The 17,954-nt window shown below is 43.0% G+C and overlaps 1 protein-coding gene across 1 annotated transcript; it reads right to left on the bottom strand.

The window, feature by feature from the left end:
* Window positions 1-2,824: 2,824 nt before the first annotated feature.
* LOC307219280 (chitinase-3-like protein 1) lies at window positions 2,825-16,583 on the bottom strand. Its single transcript, XM_079982379.1, has 10 exons — window positions 16,426-16,583; window positions 15,958-15,990; window positions 14,461-14,659; window positions 13,274-13,330; window positions 11,260-11,410; window positions 10,426-10,538; window positions 8,669-8,792; window positions 6,909-7,091; window positions 5,053-5,169; window positions 2,825-3,383 (listed from the first exon to the last, which is right to left on the bottom strand). Exons 1-10 carry the CDS (start codon window positions 16,448-16,450, stop codon window positions 3,225-3,227), a joined length of 1,161 nt encoding a protein of 386 aa, XP_079838505.1. The 5' UTR covers window positions 16,451-16,583; the 3' UTR covers window positions 2,825-3,224.
* Between the last annotated feature and the right edge of the window lie 1,371 nt (window positions 16,584-17,954).

The following is a 17,954-nucleotide window of genomic DNA, read 5'->3' as shown; positions in this document are numbered from 1 at the left end:
ATGTACATTAGGAATGGATATGACCTCCGCTATTTTAAAGCAGCATTTGAACATGGTTTGGCATGGAGTCTACTAGTTTCAAACAGTCACTGTTGATTTTCAGATCCCTGTACCACACTTGAATCAGCGCCTGAATGAGATTCTCCATAGTCGGACAGTTTGCAGCACAGAGGAGACTTTTGCATATAGCCCACAAATTCTCAGTGGGATTTAAAAGGTAAAGGTACCCCTGACCATTAGGTCCAGTCGTGACCGACTCTGGGGTTGCGGCGCTCATCTCGCTCTATGGGCCGAGGGAGCCGGCGTTTGCCCGCAGACAGCTTCCAGGTCATGTGGCCAGCATGACTAAGCCGCTTCTGGTGAACCAGAGCAGCGCACGGAAACGCTGTTTACCTTCCCGCCGGAGCGGTACCTATTTATCTACTTGCACTTCGACGTGCTTTCGAACTGCTAGGTTGACAGGAGCTGGGACCGAGCAACGGGACCTCACCCCGTCACGGGGATTTGAACCGCCGACCTTCTAATCAGCAAGTCCTAGGCTCTGTGGTTTAACCCACAGCGCCACCCGCGTCCCATTAATGGGATTTACGTCTGAGGAATTCCCTGGCCATTCAAGTACCTGTATTTGCTGCTCTGTCGTGAATTTCTTCACCACTTTCGATGTGTGGCAGGGGGCTAGGTCCTGCTGCAATATCCCAGTACAGTCAGGGTTATCTTTTCCAGCTCTAGATTAACTCTCTTTCATAGAATCTCACTATATTGTGGCGAGTGCATCATTCCTTCCATTGGCTGCAGGCTTCCGACACCATAATGATCTTTGTGATCTTTGTGTTTGTTTTGAGTACAGGATTACAAGTAAGATAGAAAACATGCTTTGTTTCAGTTAATTTACAGAAAGGGTGTATGTAGCCAATCAGTTTTTTCTACACAATTACATCGCTGAAATTGAATGAAGTCAGTTCAAAGTGAGTGCAATGCTTCCTGAATTACATTGCTTTCACTCCGAATGTACGAACACTTGTACTGCTTTGAACCCCATAAAATTGCTAACATGGACCAATTTTGCAGAGTATGGGAGAGTTAATCAGAAGCTAAACAACATGATTGCTGACTACATGCCTTACAAATTGGGTCTATGTTTCTGATTCAGGACAAACCTAGCACATTTAAAATGCCTCAAAGCTGTATGCCATTGCTCATCCTGTGCCTGATAATCTTTGCTGCAAACAACATCTGCTGTAAACATTGCTTCATAGGGGCTTCTTTCAGAATCTGACATTTTAAAAAAATGCTTTGAAGCTAACAACAGCAACAAAGGCCAAAGAAAGCTAAACAGCAACAACAACAAAAATCCCTTACACCTGGACTGCTGAAATAGCTAAATAAAATAGATACTTTAGCAAGGGACAGTTGCCAAAAACACCCAGCTGCAAAAAAATCTACCAGCCAGCTTTGAAAAATGCTTTCATTCTATACAATAGACTTAATGCATATTGAAACAAGTCAATTAGCTTTTCTGATGGTCCTCAAACCAGGCTGGGGAACCTGTGATCCTCCAGATGTTGTTGACTTCCAGTTCACATCAGCCCCAGTCAGCATGTCCAGTGATTAGGGATGATGGGAGCTGCAATCCAGCAACATCCGCAAGACTACAGGCTCCCCATCTCTGCCTTGAAAGAAAGGGGCAAATGGAATTGACCAGGGCCTTTGAAGGAATCACACCTTAGAAAGCAAATGTAACATTAAGCATTTGTCCTTGGAATTCTCCTATAAAAACATTTACTGGCGGAAAATTAAGATAAGATATAATGTTGCTTAGGACCTTGGCAAGTTTTGGAAATTGCCCTAGTGCTGAAATAACCCCAACTTCTACAGAGGACATAAATATGATCTCAACTTAATAAGAATGGGATTGGACAAATTATAATGATAATTGCTTAAACCCTTAACAAACTTCTGGATACAGAACTGCACTTCACTGCAGTTGATTACTGAAGATAGCAACACATTCTCTCATCCAGATTACACACTTGGGAGAGAGGTTGCATGCACATCTTAAAGCACATCTTAAGCAACCCTGTCCCCAAGAATCCTGGGAAATATAAACTACCATTCCCAGGATTCTTTGGGGTAAAATGTTCCTGAAATGTATGGTGTTGTCCTCTTGGTATGGTGTTGTCCTTCTTGGTAACAAACATAGCACTGTGTGGCATGGTTGCAATGCTATGCACACTTACCTAAATGCAAATGTAGCACATTTGCAATAGATTAAGGCTTGCAGGAGTTTTGTGCAAATGATTTTGCTTGATTGTGTGGAAAGGACCTGAGAGACAATTTCAGCCTCCATGGGTGGCATTCAACTAGATTTTACTCAGAATAGATCCATTGAAATCAATAGATATGACTCAGGTTGCTTAATTTCAATGGATCTACTCTGAGTAAATACTAGTTGAATACCACCCTGTGTGTGCAAAATGCTTGTTTGTGAGTGTTTTTTTAAAAAAGCAATTACATTTACACATTGAACATATTTTAAACCAGATTAATGGCACAACTTTGATAGCTCAATTGGTTAGAGTGCCATGCTGATAATGCCAAGGTTGCAGGTTCAATCCCCATAAGGAACAGCTGCATATTCCTGCATTGCAAGGGGTTGGACCAGATCCTCAGGGTCCCTTCCAACTCTATGATTTTATGAATCTGTATGCCACACCTCCTCACCCAACACATCATTAGAAGACATACACGCACAAACACAATTTCCGAGATAACTATTTTGCAGGATAGGAAAAGAAAGCTTTCCCTGAAAAAAGACAGGAGAGTGTTTTATTGAATGTATTATTTATATATTTGGAAACCAATGCAAGCACCACCATTACAACGGTGAGTTCATTTTTAAGACAGCTAAGACAGACTTAAACAGTAACGTCATAACCCTTCGTCCAGGAACTTGGCAATAGTGATGAAAGACTGCAGAAGCACAGAGTGAGATGTGGAGAAACGATGTCTTCACTTCACAGCAGTACAGCAAATTAGGAAGTAACATTAACCAAGAAATAATAGAAAACTTGCTATGGCCGTCTACACTATAGCACTTTAACATGCATCTAACAACCAAATAAACTTCCTGACATTTCCCACATAGAAAATGGATCATCTGCATTCATGTCTAGAAGAAACAGATAAGCTACAGCATGCCTTCACAGTTTTCCTGATATTCAAGATTATCCTTTTGCAAAAACTGGAGCTTTTTTATCCAGTTCTTTCTTAATAGCACCAATTAGTGGGTATTTTCCCTGGTTGCAGAAGGAACCCGAAAAATCATCCTGCTCAAGTGTCCAAACCATAATACCTCCCAACTGATTATCCTTCATGTATTGAACCTAAAGAAGATTTAGAAAGAAAGAAAGGGGAAAAAGAATTAAAAACAAAAACAAATTCTATATCAAATGTAAAATTTTATGGAATTTTTTTGCATACCACACATGGATTTTGTCCACACATCATGGCACACCATACAACATGACTTACCATGCGTGAACCAAACACAGCTGCTTTGTTCCCATCTTGCTAGCTTGGGGAAAAACAAATTACCCCCTTTCTTAACATTACATCCAAACCAGTCTGTAGTACTTTGTGTTCTCCATACACAAAGCAGAGAAGAACAAAGCAACCCACAACAAACCATTAATTATGGTTTACCATGGTGTGCAAACTGGGCTGTGGAAGCGTCTTAGTCTACGCTGTGGTCCAGATGTGTAAAACAGGCTACTGCTGTCATTTCCTCAATAGAGACACATCTATCTGTCAAGCAGCAAGAAGGCCACCATACTGCACATGCACACCTTTGACAAACATATCTTCCAGGATGGTACCAGCCACCTCTATAGGTCTTCTGTTAGGGCTGGATTTCCACATGGCAGTCAAATGCACATGCATTCACACTCACAGCACAGTGCATTAACAGCATATTCATGCACATTGTGCAACAAATTCCCATATGATCCCAAAGTGCACACATGTATTCTGTGACAGCTCATACATGTAAAGCAGCAAAGTGATATTCTGCTGGGATTTTCTTTTATGGGCCTCTGTATTCTCTGATGTTGGCAGCCTGATAAAAGAATAGAATTGTGAGCAGACCTGCACATTGCTTAGCCGTATAGCAATCCAAGCTACAATCTCATACCTAACAGCCACACAGCTTTGTACAATGGCTTGCCACCTCGTTTGAGTATCATTGCTCAGTGAAATAGAAAATTAGATTGAAACCAAGCCAATAGTCAAATCTTTGTAAAAAACATGTCCAGGCAGCCCCCCCTTTATGCAGGAGTTACGTTCCAGAGCCCCGTGTACTTAAATGAAATCTCGTAAAGTGGAGAGTACCCTCTAAATACCCTTTAAACACCCTCTCTGCTGCTCTCTCTTCACCCATACCAAAAATACTGTATTCAAAAATACCTACAACTAGAATTGAAACTCGGGGGCTGGCTGGAGGCTGGAAAAGCGGCTGCTGCTGCACTACTCCATATATCAGCTGCTAGGTGGGGAGGTTCAGCAGCCTAAACAAATCCCTGTTGTGCCTCCAGTCTGTTTGGGGCTTCCTCCTCCCTCACTGATATTCTCTTTGGGCTCTGGAAAGGGTATCCTTATGAACCACAAGTGCTCTCCAGCTCTCTCCTGCCATTTCTGGGTTTGAATTGAATTAGTGAATTGTTACCGAATTGATTATACATAAGTGGGGGACACCTGTACTGCCTGTCACAGTTTTTCTTTTATTCTGCTTCTTGCCACTTAATTTGCTAGTTCTTGCAGATATGGTCTGTGTAGGCAGCTGGGATCATCCAGCGCCTATCCTGATGTACATCTTTGATGGAAACAAGATTTGCCCTCTAAATAAAATTGAGTGGTGGCATCTCTCTGTATGACATTCAGGTGCTCAGCCACTATGGCCTATTTTAAGAATAAGAGGACCTATCCTCACACAATTTCATAACTTTCCTTACCAATGCAACTTAACGGACAAGGGAATAGACATTTGCCAGTACTTACCTTGATCTGAACACTTGTCACATCTTCATATCCAACCCATTGGTTCCCTTTATAGGAGTAGGGGACTTTTTGTTCCTGAATCCATTCCTTCTTGGCACCAGAATTAAAGCCACAGATCTGACAGGAATAAATTGAAAGTCATAAACATGAATGCTGATGTTAGCAGATTGTCTATTACTGCAGGACAGGACTAGCCACCATTTTGTCCTGACATCTCTCTTTTGCCTGCCAATGATGGAAAGGCTTTTCACCGAAAGTGGAAGGCGCTGGAGTCACCTCCACAGCTGGTGACATATTGTTTGGGGAGTCTGATCTCATAGAAGTGGGTCTCTCCTCTAATAGGCCACTAGACCCTTCCCTTGTGTCCAGATCTCCACCTGCCAACCTGCTAGGACCTTCCCCCACGTTAGTTCTCCAAAGTCCTCCCATTTATCCTCTGACTACTCTCTCCACAACGTTTCCACAGCACTCACGACGCTATAACAATATATATGTGAGCTATAAAAAGTAGGTTAAAGTTTTACCACAACACATGTTTTTGAAGAGAAAATCTGATATATATTTAAAGCCCTCCCCCATACCATTCCTTTGAGGTCCATAAAGGGATTCCACAGGTAGTGGTACAGTATGGACACATCACTCCCCCCCTTTCCCAGTTCTTGCCAGTTAAACTTGATTTTAGGGCAAATGCTTTATTTCAGATTGAGGACTTTAGCTTTCCCATTGCTTTGGGACTGGGAGTGCATACCCTCCAACAGTGCTTTTTTGTGGGGGTACGCATACCCCTAAACATTTTGTGAATCTAAGTTTGGCCTTGTTGAGGGGCAGTATTTCAATATGAGTAGGGAAATGAGAATACCCCTAAACATTTTTTTAAAGAAAAAAACACTGCCCTCCAACATTCCTCATGAAAATAAGAACATTGCTCACCCCCCCCACCAATTGACTCTCCTTGACCCCTCTTTTTTGGTCCTGCCCCCACGGAGCATTTCCTATCAGAAGAATGGCGAGTGCCACCACCACAATACAAACGGGACACAGCTTACACGCTAACGCCCTGAGAAAACCCCTTATTCCTTTTTTTATTTTGCTTTGGTAGATTTAAAAAGAAAAACACACACCGATAAATAAATTTTAGAAAGGGACAAGATTAAATGTGGGTGCACAAAGTTTTAAAAAAATCCATACTCTTTGCTCTCTGCTCCGCTTCCCCTTTTTTCCTGCCCAGGGCGGCCCTGTGCTCTGCCTGCTCCTCAGAGCCAGCACATCATGTGGGCCTGGGCCTCGGCAGCAGCAGCTTCTTCTCCTCACCTGCCCTCCAGCAGCTGCTATGAGCTGCCCAAGGGAGGAGGTAGGCAGCGGCGGCCATGGAGAGGCCATGGAGAGGCAACGGGATGCTCCCTCGTTGCCACTGCTGCTCAGGACAAGTGCTAGCTCCTCCTCAAGCTCAGCAGTGGCAGCACTGGTGGGAAAAATAGGGACATTCTGGGATAAAATCAGAAGCTAGGATGGCTTTCGTAATTCCCCGTCTGTCCTTGGAAAATCAGGACACTCAGAGGGTATGGGAGTGAAGAAATGCTTCGACTGTATGACATAGTGGTGTGTGCATTCTCTCTCTCTCTCTCTCTCTCTCTCTCCACACACACCCCTATGTGATGTCTGGGTTGTCTATGAAGCCATACATATCTAATTATGTACCATTTCTAAGACAGAGCATGAGATAATTTTGTGTTAAATTTCTCCTGCCTTCTTCCCATCCGAATTCTAATTTGAATCCATCTCCTTGAGATTGATGAGACAGAAGGGAATTGGAATTTCTATAGGCTAAATGGGAACTTAAATGAAATCCTCCCTACCTCATAATAGGCCAGTACCCCCGCTTCTTTTGTGAAAGGACCTAGTGTCCCAGCACCAGATACTGGGGCTTCAACTCCAGTCAGCTTGGTAGAAAGGGTATAAGACCGGCCATAAGTGGGGATTCCCATGATGATCTTCTCAGCTGGGGCACCTATGCTGCGTAGATACTTCACAGCGTAGTCCTGAAGAAGGAAGAGTAGACTAGTTACTGCATACATTAGGTAGGACACTGAATGTTATTTCTAAACTTCTTTATTTATTATTTCAATTTCTATCCCAGCCTTCATTCATGGTCCCAACATGGTTAACAACATAACACACCATTAAAACAATTAACAACTCAGATAAAATATACAAAATGACAATACGTCCTGCTCATACCCAGACCCATGATGAGGACAATTGACTTGAATGTTATTTATTTATCAGCAAAGCACTCGGTTATGCCAGCTCCTAAGTTGCAAGGGATATACACACCACTCCCTGCTAACTAGCTCTCTAGGCAATCTATCTCTGTAGACCTGTGTTCCATCTTGGACATTTGAGCAACAACATAGCCACGCCTCTTCCTGATTTCTTAAATGCCCTTGTCTGACATGGCCAACACAAGCACCCAATAGCTCCTCCTCAGTGGCAGCTCCAGCTTCTCCTGTCACTTCAAGTCCCTCCTTGTGTATGGAGACAGTGGTGGGGAAGGATGGAGGCAATTCCAAAGGCACCACTCTCTCTGGACCCACCACAGGCTCTTCAGCTTCCAATACCTCCTCCAGCTCCCCACACATCAAAGACCCCTTCCCCTAGATCTTCTTCCTCCCCGCTTGCCTCCTCTGCCCACACATTCTCTCAGCCCTCATGCTCCTGCCCATCCCTGACCCAAAACATAATGCAGCACCATGATCAGTTTCTATGTGACCCAGTAAAGTATTCCCAGCAAATGCTTGGCTGAAGAAGTGTGTTTTTAGCTGCTGCTGAAAAGGAAGCATTGATGGCACCAACCACACTTGGAGGGAGAACCAAAGTGTTATCACAGAAGAGGCCCTATCTTAAACTTCACCAATTGACAGGGTAAGAAGGACCTGACTGAACCACTCAAGATTCTAGCAGCTGTGTTTCCCCTTAGCTGGAGCTTCCAAACTATCTTCAAGGGTAGCCCCATGAAGACCATATTACAGTAATCTACCAAGAGGTTACCAGAGCATAGATCACTGTGTCAGGGCTCTTATGATCCAGAAATGGCCATAGCTTACCAGACATAGCTGGAAAAGGACACTTTGAGCCACTGATGTCATTTAGACCTCCAAAGACAATGCTGGATCAAGGAGTACTCCTTAAGCTATGAAATGTTTCCTTCAAGTGAGGTTCTCCCCATGCTGAACAGGTCACCTTTCTACTTCCTAGACCTGCCTGTTCAGCACATGTTGCAGATCTGTTGCTCAATGCTATTATCTATGGGTTGCATGTGCCTTGGAAAAATGCAGGATCCTGAATACTAGGCTGTTTTAATACCAGACTGTTTTATTTGGGAAATCTGTCCCCTATCCATCTGCTTGAGTTAATCTATCTTGTGCCATTCATGAAATCAATGGATGGAGGGGGCAAAGTAAACAGAGCTTTACCACTGATATTTGATTCAGAACCTTGTCGACCAGGCTAGCTTTACTATTGCTACAGTAAAGAAAACATGTGGCATTTTTTTTTAAAAAAGCTTATGGAAAAGCCCTTTGAAATATTTAACAAAGTCCTTGGACTGACAACTTACAACATTGTAGTAGGATGCAGATCCACTGTCAGCTGTGCTCTTCTGAAGGGGGCTTAAATGGCCTGTGAAACTTTCCCAGGCGCCATGAAAATCAAAGGTCATGAAGTTAATGAAATCAACATATCTAGAGAAAGAAGAACAAATGGTTACTCAAGACCCTTGGGGAATAACTAGTTATCTTCAGTTTCTGTTAGGTTTAATAAATGTCATCCACACTAGCCTTCCAGAATGGAAATCTATTTGTAGTTACTTACCATTTTGGAGCAAAACTGTGAGCTAACATTTTTTGGTCTCATCTCTACCTTACAACTGAAAAAGGCACTTTTTGTTGAGGATATTAAATTTCTGTGATTTAATGTAGGGGGCAGGGGGCACTGGGTGCGTTGCACTGCGCTTCTTGGCAACTCTCCAAAGCTGTTGCCATAAGCAGCGGACACTTGTTTTTTAAGATAAAATTCAGGCTTAATTAGCAGGCATGCTCTGAACTAGGGAAGATAAAGTACTCTGCTAACTGATTCAGCCACTGGGTGCCAAGGATTCGACCTGGAGAAGGACTTTTGTTGCAACTATCAGTATGTTGGGGAGGTGAGCCTCCATTACTTCCTTTTGATATATTTTGCATTTGCTGGTTTTCTTGGCAAATCTCCCCCGAAGTACGGTTTGAAATAAGCAAGCAGGACTGAAAGAGTATCTTGCTATCATTATTGTTATGGTTTAACTACAAAATTGACTGTGTGAAATTTGGACTATGATTTTGGCAAAGACCTTTAATTGAATGATAAAAAAGAATTTACGATGGGAGCTGCAGTGTTTTTTACGGAAACATCAAGTCATTAGCAGCTGAAAAAAGATTACAGGAGGGAATTTTAGATATCTGCCCGGCGCTAATGGCGAAGAGGCAACATCTCCTCCGGTCTTGGCTGTGACACAGTAAGAAATGCAGAAAGTGAAAGTGGATGAGAATGTTGGATTACAGGACAATATTTCACACATAATTACAAAGGACTAATCCGCTTGTCTAAACAAACTCAGAGGATGTTAAAAATAAACAAAGGATCAACATTTGGAAATGTTTATTGGGATTATCTGACTAATTAAGGAATGCAGTAACAACATTAGATCATCACTCTCTGAACTTCAGAGCATGGGAAGTCACCCAAAGATTTATAATTTGGCATGATTATTTGGCTGTTTTGATGTATTATAATTTGAAATGTTTTATGTGGTTTTTGCTGGATTGTTAAATTGGAAAACTTAATAAATATTATATATGAAAGTACCGTATTTTTCGCTCTATAAGACGCACCAGACCACAAGACGCACCTAGTTTTTGGAGGAGGAAAACAAGAAAAAAAATATTCTGAATCTCAGAAGCCAGAACAGCAAGAGGGATCGCTGCGCAGTGAAAGCAGCAATCCCTCTTGCTGTTCTGGCTTCTGTGATAGCTGTGCAGCCTGCATTCGCTCCATAAGACGCACACACATTTCCCCTTACTTTTTAGGAGGGAAAAAGTGAGTCTTATAGAGCAAAAAATACGGTAAATTACTGTTATTTATTAAATTTGTATACCACCCTTCTCAGAGAACACAAAGAAAGTTGTGCAAATAAGCCCTAAATCATCATTATAGCATCTGTTTGCTTGCCTGAACCATTTAAACTGGAACTAAAGAAATGTACTGCTTGCTCACTGTAATTGCCCCACCCAGTTTGCTGTTCATTCTGTTTAATGTAGATTCTTTTTTAAAAAAAGTACTTACTCTGAGATTGTCTGAATATCATAACCTTTGTCAATGGCTTCCCTTCCAGCGGGTATTGCAACACTCAGTAAGAGTCTTTTCTGACCCCGCCTCCGAAATGCTACAGACAGATCCTAATGGGTGATGCAGAGGATTAATGCAGCTACTACTACTATGAATCTTACCCCTCCTTCACCATAACATCCCAGGGCAATTTTGTTATTGTAACTTGCCCTGGGATGTTATGGTGAATGAGGGGTAAGAAATAGAGCAGTACAACTTAAAACAGAATGACCAACCATTCACACCCCCACCCCAATCAGGTTAATTCCTAGTTTTCAAGTAGGTCACAAAAATAAATTTTGCCTGTCAAAAGCAAAGAGGTGCCTTTTCAGCTGAATAATGATGCTGTTAGATTGACTTGTGTAGGGAGGGAGTTTTGCAATTGGGGGCTACCACAGAGACGTCTCTCTCCTGGTCTGCCACTCCTCAGACATCTGAGGAGTTATCCACAGTTATCTTCTATCCCACATTTTCAAGGCACCAATCCACATTTTCCCATTCTGTATCCAAGTGCTTTCCCCCCTTTGCCCCACATCTTTCCCCAGAAAAACCTGATCTTTACAGCTGAATTGAAGCAAATGGCTTTTCATTTTTCTGTAGATTGCTGTTTGTGCCAATTCAGTGGTAAAAGAGCGGGGTTTTGCAGAGAAAGTGGTGGAGCAAAAACAAAACAAAGACATAGTCAAAACAGAAATCATAAGTTATTATTTGTGATTCCTTCCCATCACTGTCTTTTGAATCAATTTCTTTGTTAAATGTATTTGCATAAGGATGATTTGTATTTTGCTTTACCTTAACCAGGTTAGTCAAACGGCTTTTATCAGACAGTTCTGCTAAGGGCCAAGCAAGATCAAAGCCATCGAAGTTATTTGTCCGAAGCAACTGCAACACAGACATCACAAATTCTGAGCGTGTGGCAGGAGATGCAGTTATTCTTCTAAAGCTATTACAGACAGGAGACAAAAACGTAGAGGGATTCTTGATTACTTTGTATTTTTCATAGAAATAAAATGAAGCCATTATTATTATTTTTTACAGTAGATGATTGAAGTATTCCACAATAACTGGAAAAAAGTTTCCACGGGCAGAGAAGTATTCACACTGAAAGTATCACTCCCTCCAATAGAAAACTCAGTACACCATGCCAACAGAAATGGACCACTGGAAAACAAAAGGGAGCCAACAGAAGGGTTGGAAAAACTTGTTGATGACCAGGGCCATCTTTACCCAGTGGTGCAAGGGGTGTGGGGCACCTGGGCGCTGAATTCTGGGTGTGTGTGGGTGTGTGTGTGTGTGTGTGTGTGTGCCAAATGTATACCTACTGTATACCGGTCCCTCTCGATCGGCGACAGTGAAAAGCAATGGAGCTGTCAGGTGGCTGTTGCAGTTCGAGAGTAACCAGGCAGGACTCCGACCTGTGTTTTACAGGCTTTATTTTGGTGCACACTATTTACAGTGAAGAGCCCCAAAGCTCATGTCTGGCTTAATCACTAGCAGAATCCAGGAGTGGTCTTTTTATGGACCTCCCCCAACATAAGAGTTTCGTTACCCCCAACCGTCTCCACCCCTCTCTGTGCCTCAGACTACTGTGCAGGATGGACGGTGGCAAGGGTGTGTTTCCCTCCTGTCCAGCTTGCCCAGGTGTGGTGTTAAGGCTCCTACCAGCATCCTCTGGTCCTTGCACCTCTTCCCCACTGGAGGTGGGGCTTTCCTCCTCCCCGGAAGAGGAACTGCTTCACAAGATTTTCGGAGGCTCCCTGTAACACAACTGCCCTTCTATTTCTTGCCTCTGAGCCAATGGCAGTTCCCTGACAGGAGCGAAAGTCCCCCCCCCCCCATTGCTCTGCTACTCCATAGCATCAAATATCACCAGCGAGTCAGGAAACAAAAGCAATTTATTCTGCTGCGTCATTGTTGCAGGTGAGCGATTTCCCCCCTTAAAAAAGGTCAGCAACTTTGGCTTCCCCCCCAAAAAAGCTCAATAAAAATTAATTTGGGGGTGCTGGGAGGATCTTTGCACCCCGGCAGTGCATATGCTAAAGACAGCCCTGGTGATGACTATAGAAAAACAAGAAAGCAAATTGGGAAGGTGAATTGGCCTGTGTTGGTCCTTTTACAGCTCACAGTATATATTGGAGGGCTTGACTGGCTGGAGCACTGGAAAGCAGCACTTGTTAAAGGAAGAAGATACACATTTTGTTGCAGGTCCTACTTGCTGAGATGAATTGTAATCTAAAATCCAAGAGAAGAATGGTTCACTGTGCAACTTTATACACCAGGGTTTGCCCATGCTCACCCTCCCACTGGAGGTGTCAAGAAGCATTAGGCTGTCTCACAGTTAGACAGGGAGAAATGTGGAAATAGCCAGGCTCTGACCATCACCACACATGTTCAGAGAGAGAGTTTACAGCAAGGTGTCAACCCCACTTCTGGGAAGTATACTTGCTATACTGAAAGGACAGGCCACTTTGGAAGAGAAACCTTTGGCTTTTTTTCACTTATGATTTTTACTGGCATAAGCAAAAATTAAGTTCAGTGGTACCTCAGAAGTTGAACGGAATCCATTCCGAAAGTCTGTTCAACTTCCAAAATGTTTGGAAACCAAGGCATGGCTTCCGATTGGCTGCAGGAAGCTCCTGCAGCCAATCGGAAGCCGCAGAAGTCGTGTCCAATGTTTGGGTTCCAAAGAACGTTTGCAAACCAGAACACTCACTTCTGGGTTTGCGACATTCGGGATCCAAAACATTCAACTCACAAGGCATTTGGGATCCAAAGTACGACTGTAAACAGATAGCTCTAGACTTACGGTTCAGGTCCCATGAGAGCTCCACCAACAGAGAGAAGGGTCTTCAAGTTGCGATTTCTAAAGAAGAAAAGAGTGAATAAAATAAAGAGTATTAGGATATTTTAAAAAAATGATTTCAGCAAAGCAGAAGTCAACTTTGGGTTTTTTATAGCACAGAACATCATCCAGAGTGTTACATGTGCACAGTTAATTAATTTTCTCTGGATTGTGCAGAAGGGGAGGGGAGACTGGCAGTAGGCCAAGCATTCTGAATAATAGGCTGTATGGAATAATCAGAGCATTTGATACACTTGGAAGTAGCATATTTTTCACCATCCCTCATTTAGTGCTACCAAAGCAGTGATGAGTACTTTAAATAATTGTTTCAGCTGATGAACAGCTGGAGAGGTTAGAGTAAAGTTGTGTCCCTTGATACACTCCTCTTCTGCTCAGAAACAACCTGCCAGAGACTGCTTCAAGGCTTTTACTTTAAAAAAGTTTGAGAAAGAATAATACAACTCAACACAATGTGATATTTGAACCCCAAATACCCATCAACCTGTGAAGTTAGTTAAGTAAATGAGACCTCTCCTTTCACAGTGGTTTAATTATCAGCATTATTGATTCCATTGCTGGTGGAAAGTGCAGTGACTTGCACTGAGGAAACAGCCAAGGCACTTGGTGTCTTGCCAGAGATAGAGTCTGGGGGTCCACACTGCATGCTACATAACACTTGGGGTTTACCCTTCTGAAAACAGTGAACACTAGCTACTGCTGGGGAGGCAACTAGGACTGGAATCATGGTGGATATGATAGAACCTCCCTGCCAGGGTTATACCAAGAACTGTCCCAAAGCATTCATTTTTGAAGATGAAAGTTTCCATTGGCTCCAATGAGAGCTTCATTTTAGATACAAAATCAGGGGTTAATTATCACTGGGACCATGGTGGAGGGGAAGGGTTAAACAAGCCATGTCCAAGCACACACCATGTTTCTGATCACCGTCCCCGGTGACTATTTATTATTGTAAACCATACATATGAGGTTAAGTTACATCTTCGTATGTATTTTGACCCAAGGCCCACTCACTCCCTGCAAGAAAATTCCCAGCTAGGCTCAGCGTGGACTGTGTCAACAATAGAGGATGCTGTGGAGGTAGGGTCCCCTTTGTGTTTCATGTTTTGTATGTGCCTTCTTATGTTACCCACCTTTTAAGCTGATTGAGATTCCCATACGTAGTGGCATCATTCCATTGACCGGGCTCAAGCTGGTTCCCACTTATTTTGGCGAAAGCATAAATGATGTGGGTGCAGAGATTTGGATCAATCTGATCAGCGACAAAACGCCCTGAAGTTTCCCGGTACTGGGACCAGCTGGTGAAATAGCAAACCAGCTTAGAGGCAGAAACTGTTAAGATAATTAAGAGAGGTAATTAGGTTAAGATAATTAGGAAAGATAATTTTTTAAAAAAGAGTTAGTTCCCTTCCAGATAGAGATGTAAGAAAGCATCACTTTCTGCTGCCACCTGTGTCCATTGCATGCAGTGCTCCTTCCATCCCTCTGTTCTTGGGCTTCTTCTGACAAAACTTACATTATTTGTCTTGCTGTCCACTGTGGTGGAATTTCACATCATTAATTACATTGTCATTGTTTTGATCCATACCATTCAACTCAGTGCAAAGGCAGTGCAATACAAACTGGGGTGGGGAGTAATCAATTATGTATGTATTGATTGTTTGTAGACTGAAGACAACAGTGAATACTGATTCTTTTCACTAGATCAATTCTGTTCTGGGCATGGGATGAATAAGCAAACACCAGCAATTTCCACTGGCATTTCTACCAGAATTCTCCAACAGCCATACTTCAAAATGACCTTTTCATTCACCCTGACAGTGGTGGACATTAGGTTCTCAAATGTCAGCAGCACCCTGCGTGACGCTAAAATTCAGTGCTCCCCGCCTCTCATTCTCCATTCTACAGCATTGTTGTGGCACCTCCTGCAGTGCCACTGCCCTGGTCACACCACCCAAAAACCGCCTCTGATCCTGATTCGTTTGCATAAAGTTTGTGGGGAAGTTAGAGGATGTCAGCTCTTCCCTGAGCATACATACTGATTTGTTTGCAGGGATATTATATGATGTTCCATCAAGCAATTGTTCTCTTACAATCTTCGGGGAATTTCCCTTTCATGGAGAGTCCATTTTTGAAGTGAAGTCAGTGCACCAAACCAACTTTAATTGTGAAACTTGCATTTGTCTGCATGCGCTTGAATTCCACCCATAATTAATGACAGCCTGGACACACCCTTAGTCAAATAATATGTAGGAACCTGCCACAAAAGGGCAAAATGCAGGACCTCCAATTGCTTGGGCAGTTGGTACATATGTAGACTCACTTCACACAGCCTGCATCTATATCAGGAGTAGAGCTTACAGATGTTCTCCTTCCTTCCTAACCTCTCCCTGCCCCACTCTGGGTTGAAGGCAAGGACAGAAATTCTATCTCCAAGTGTTGGGGCACTTTCAGACATCCTGGGATACCTGTTCAGTGGCCAAAGCCCCATCATGGAGAGCTTCCCTCATTACCAACCCTTGTAGAATGATTGAAATGAGGGAATGTGAGCATATTAGAACCCTGACACAAGGAATTTCCAACCCCAGAGTGATTTCCGAAAGCCAAGAAAAGAGGAAAAAATAACTTACCAGACTGCAGAAAGATCAGCGCAGTGATGCTTACTGCAAAAAGTCAAGAGGAGAAAATCATGTTATGACAAGACCAGACCTGCTATAAATACCATATTATCACTACCTTTTTCAAATTCTTGAATGTTCAAAGTCATGCATTTTGATTAATAAAACTACACAAGTCAATGAGCATGATTACCCTAGGCAGAGAGGGATTTCAAACTTGCTTAGATGGTTAGCTACATGGGATTTCCCCACACAGGGATACGGGCTTTTCTGTATTGCCCATGAAATTTTAAAAGGTACATAACCATAAACGTTCAAAATAGTATTCAGTTACCCTCTCCATAACTTGTACCCAATTAGCAACATCAACAACATGCAATCACTCACTGTTGTCCTGCCAAAGCAAATCCTTGGAACTCCAGCTGGAGAAAGCCCAGGATAGTCTCCAATCCTAACCTTCAATCACATTGCCAAACTCACCAGCCCACATGGAAGCCTGACCCATCCTGGCTGCTGTACCACAATGACAACGTTGCTTTCTTTACAATTGTGCTTCCACACCGCTGATCCCAACCTTTTAAAAATAAAATTAGAAGAGGAAGTGAAGGCATGTAACAAGTGTGTGGCTTTCACACACTTGAGTGAAAATGTCCTCATTTCTGTTCCTGGAATGATTGTGCAATTGTCTAGCCAGGAAGTGTTGCAATCAGGACTGTGGAATTTTTTTTTCCACAGCATGCTGGTTGAAGCTGACATAATGGGAAAACCAAACCAAATAAGTTTAATATCCTTTCCCATGTGTTCCAGATTGCTTGATTATCACATTTTAAATCTTGATACGGGACCAGGTTTATCCAAAATACTTCGGCCTGGTTCACTTGTTACAGTTCACATGTTCAGTCAACGCATGGGTGGAAAGTGGACTGTGCCAGCTAGTCCCACTGCTACCACTCGCCTGACCAACCATGCCCCTGACACCTGCATGTTGACATGGACGTCAGCAAAGGGGACACGTGTGCTATACATTGTTTAGCTCCATGTATGAAGGTTTTCAGGTCATGGGTTCCAAATTGTGTGGAAGCCTTTGCATACACAACTGTACACATGAAGCTTTCCCCTTTGCAAATGTCTGTGGCTAACATATTGTTAGATGCCACCCCTATCTCTGAGCGATGCGAGATTCCAGGGGTTCCAGGTACTTACCCAAGTTTTGTGTTTCCTCAGAAATTAGGCACAGCAAAGACTGTGATGTCTTTATGATATATGGCTTTTTTGTTGTTGTTTTTTTACATATATACTACCTGCACCTAGATGGAGGGATTGCAGAGCATCCTGGCTTCCCTCCTAAGGGCAGCATTGGATTCAAAGAACAGCAAAAAGCCACCCTCTGTGTCTCTTAGTCCTAGCCTGTCAGCCCCAGCTCACAGGGAGTTTTGCCCCTCCTTCTCCTTCTTGCTGCTAACTGAGTCCAAGGACCTCCTCACAGCCTGCTTCATTCAAAGCTGAAACCCTAAACCTGGCCTTTGCCTCTGCCCACTACCACCCAGCACAGGAAGAGTCCCACTACTCTTTGCCTTTGCTAGGGGACCATCCAGCTAGCTCTCCTGAGCTGGCTTGGCTCGTTAGCATAACTAAATCCAGGGGATTCTCTGTTTGGCAATGTTTAATCAAACCATTATTCAATCAAACTTTTACTAAATCCAGGCACAAACCCATAACATCATGGAGTTCAAGAAGGACAAAGCTGGAGGGGGGGGGGAGTGCAGTGGCAGGGGTGTCTCTAGGTGTAAGAAGAACCCAGACTTGCATGTATTGAACATTTGAGCACTAATAAGTGAACTGGGGCTATAGATACACATTGATTTATAGAGCATTCAGATATTGGTTTCCGGTGCTAATCAGCTTAACACACCAAAAGCACTGATCAGGCACACTTGGATCTCATCACAAAAAAAGAGCACACCAAATAGTTTTGAAGACAACCCTCCTTTTTGGTTTGCTGCGATGTG

The sequence above is a fragment of the Podarcis cretensis genome, assembly GCF_951804945.1.
Source record: "Podarcis cretensis genome assembly, chromosome: 6".
Classification (NCBI taxonomy): domain Eukaryota; kingdom Metazoa; phylum Chordata; class Lepidosauria; order Squamata; family Lacertidae; genus Podarcis; species Podarcis cretensis.
Note: the sequence above shows the minus strand (reverse complement) of the source record. Positions and strands in the feature narration are given on the sequence as shown.

Coding starts and splice junctions, on each gene's coding strand:
- LOC307219280 (XM_079982379.1), bottom strand. CDS start 16,450: ATGGGTCAGGCTTCCATGTGGGCTG. Junction 13,331..14,460: donor AATCTCAATCAGCTTAAAAG/GTGGGTAACATA, acceptor TTTCTTCTTTAG/AAATCGCAACTTGAAGACCC. Junction 3,384..5,052: donor TGACAAGTGTTCAGATCAAG/GTAAGTACTGGC, acceptor AATCTTCTTTAG/GTTCAATACATGAAGGATAA.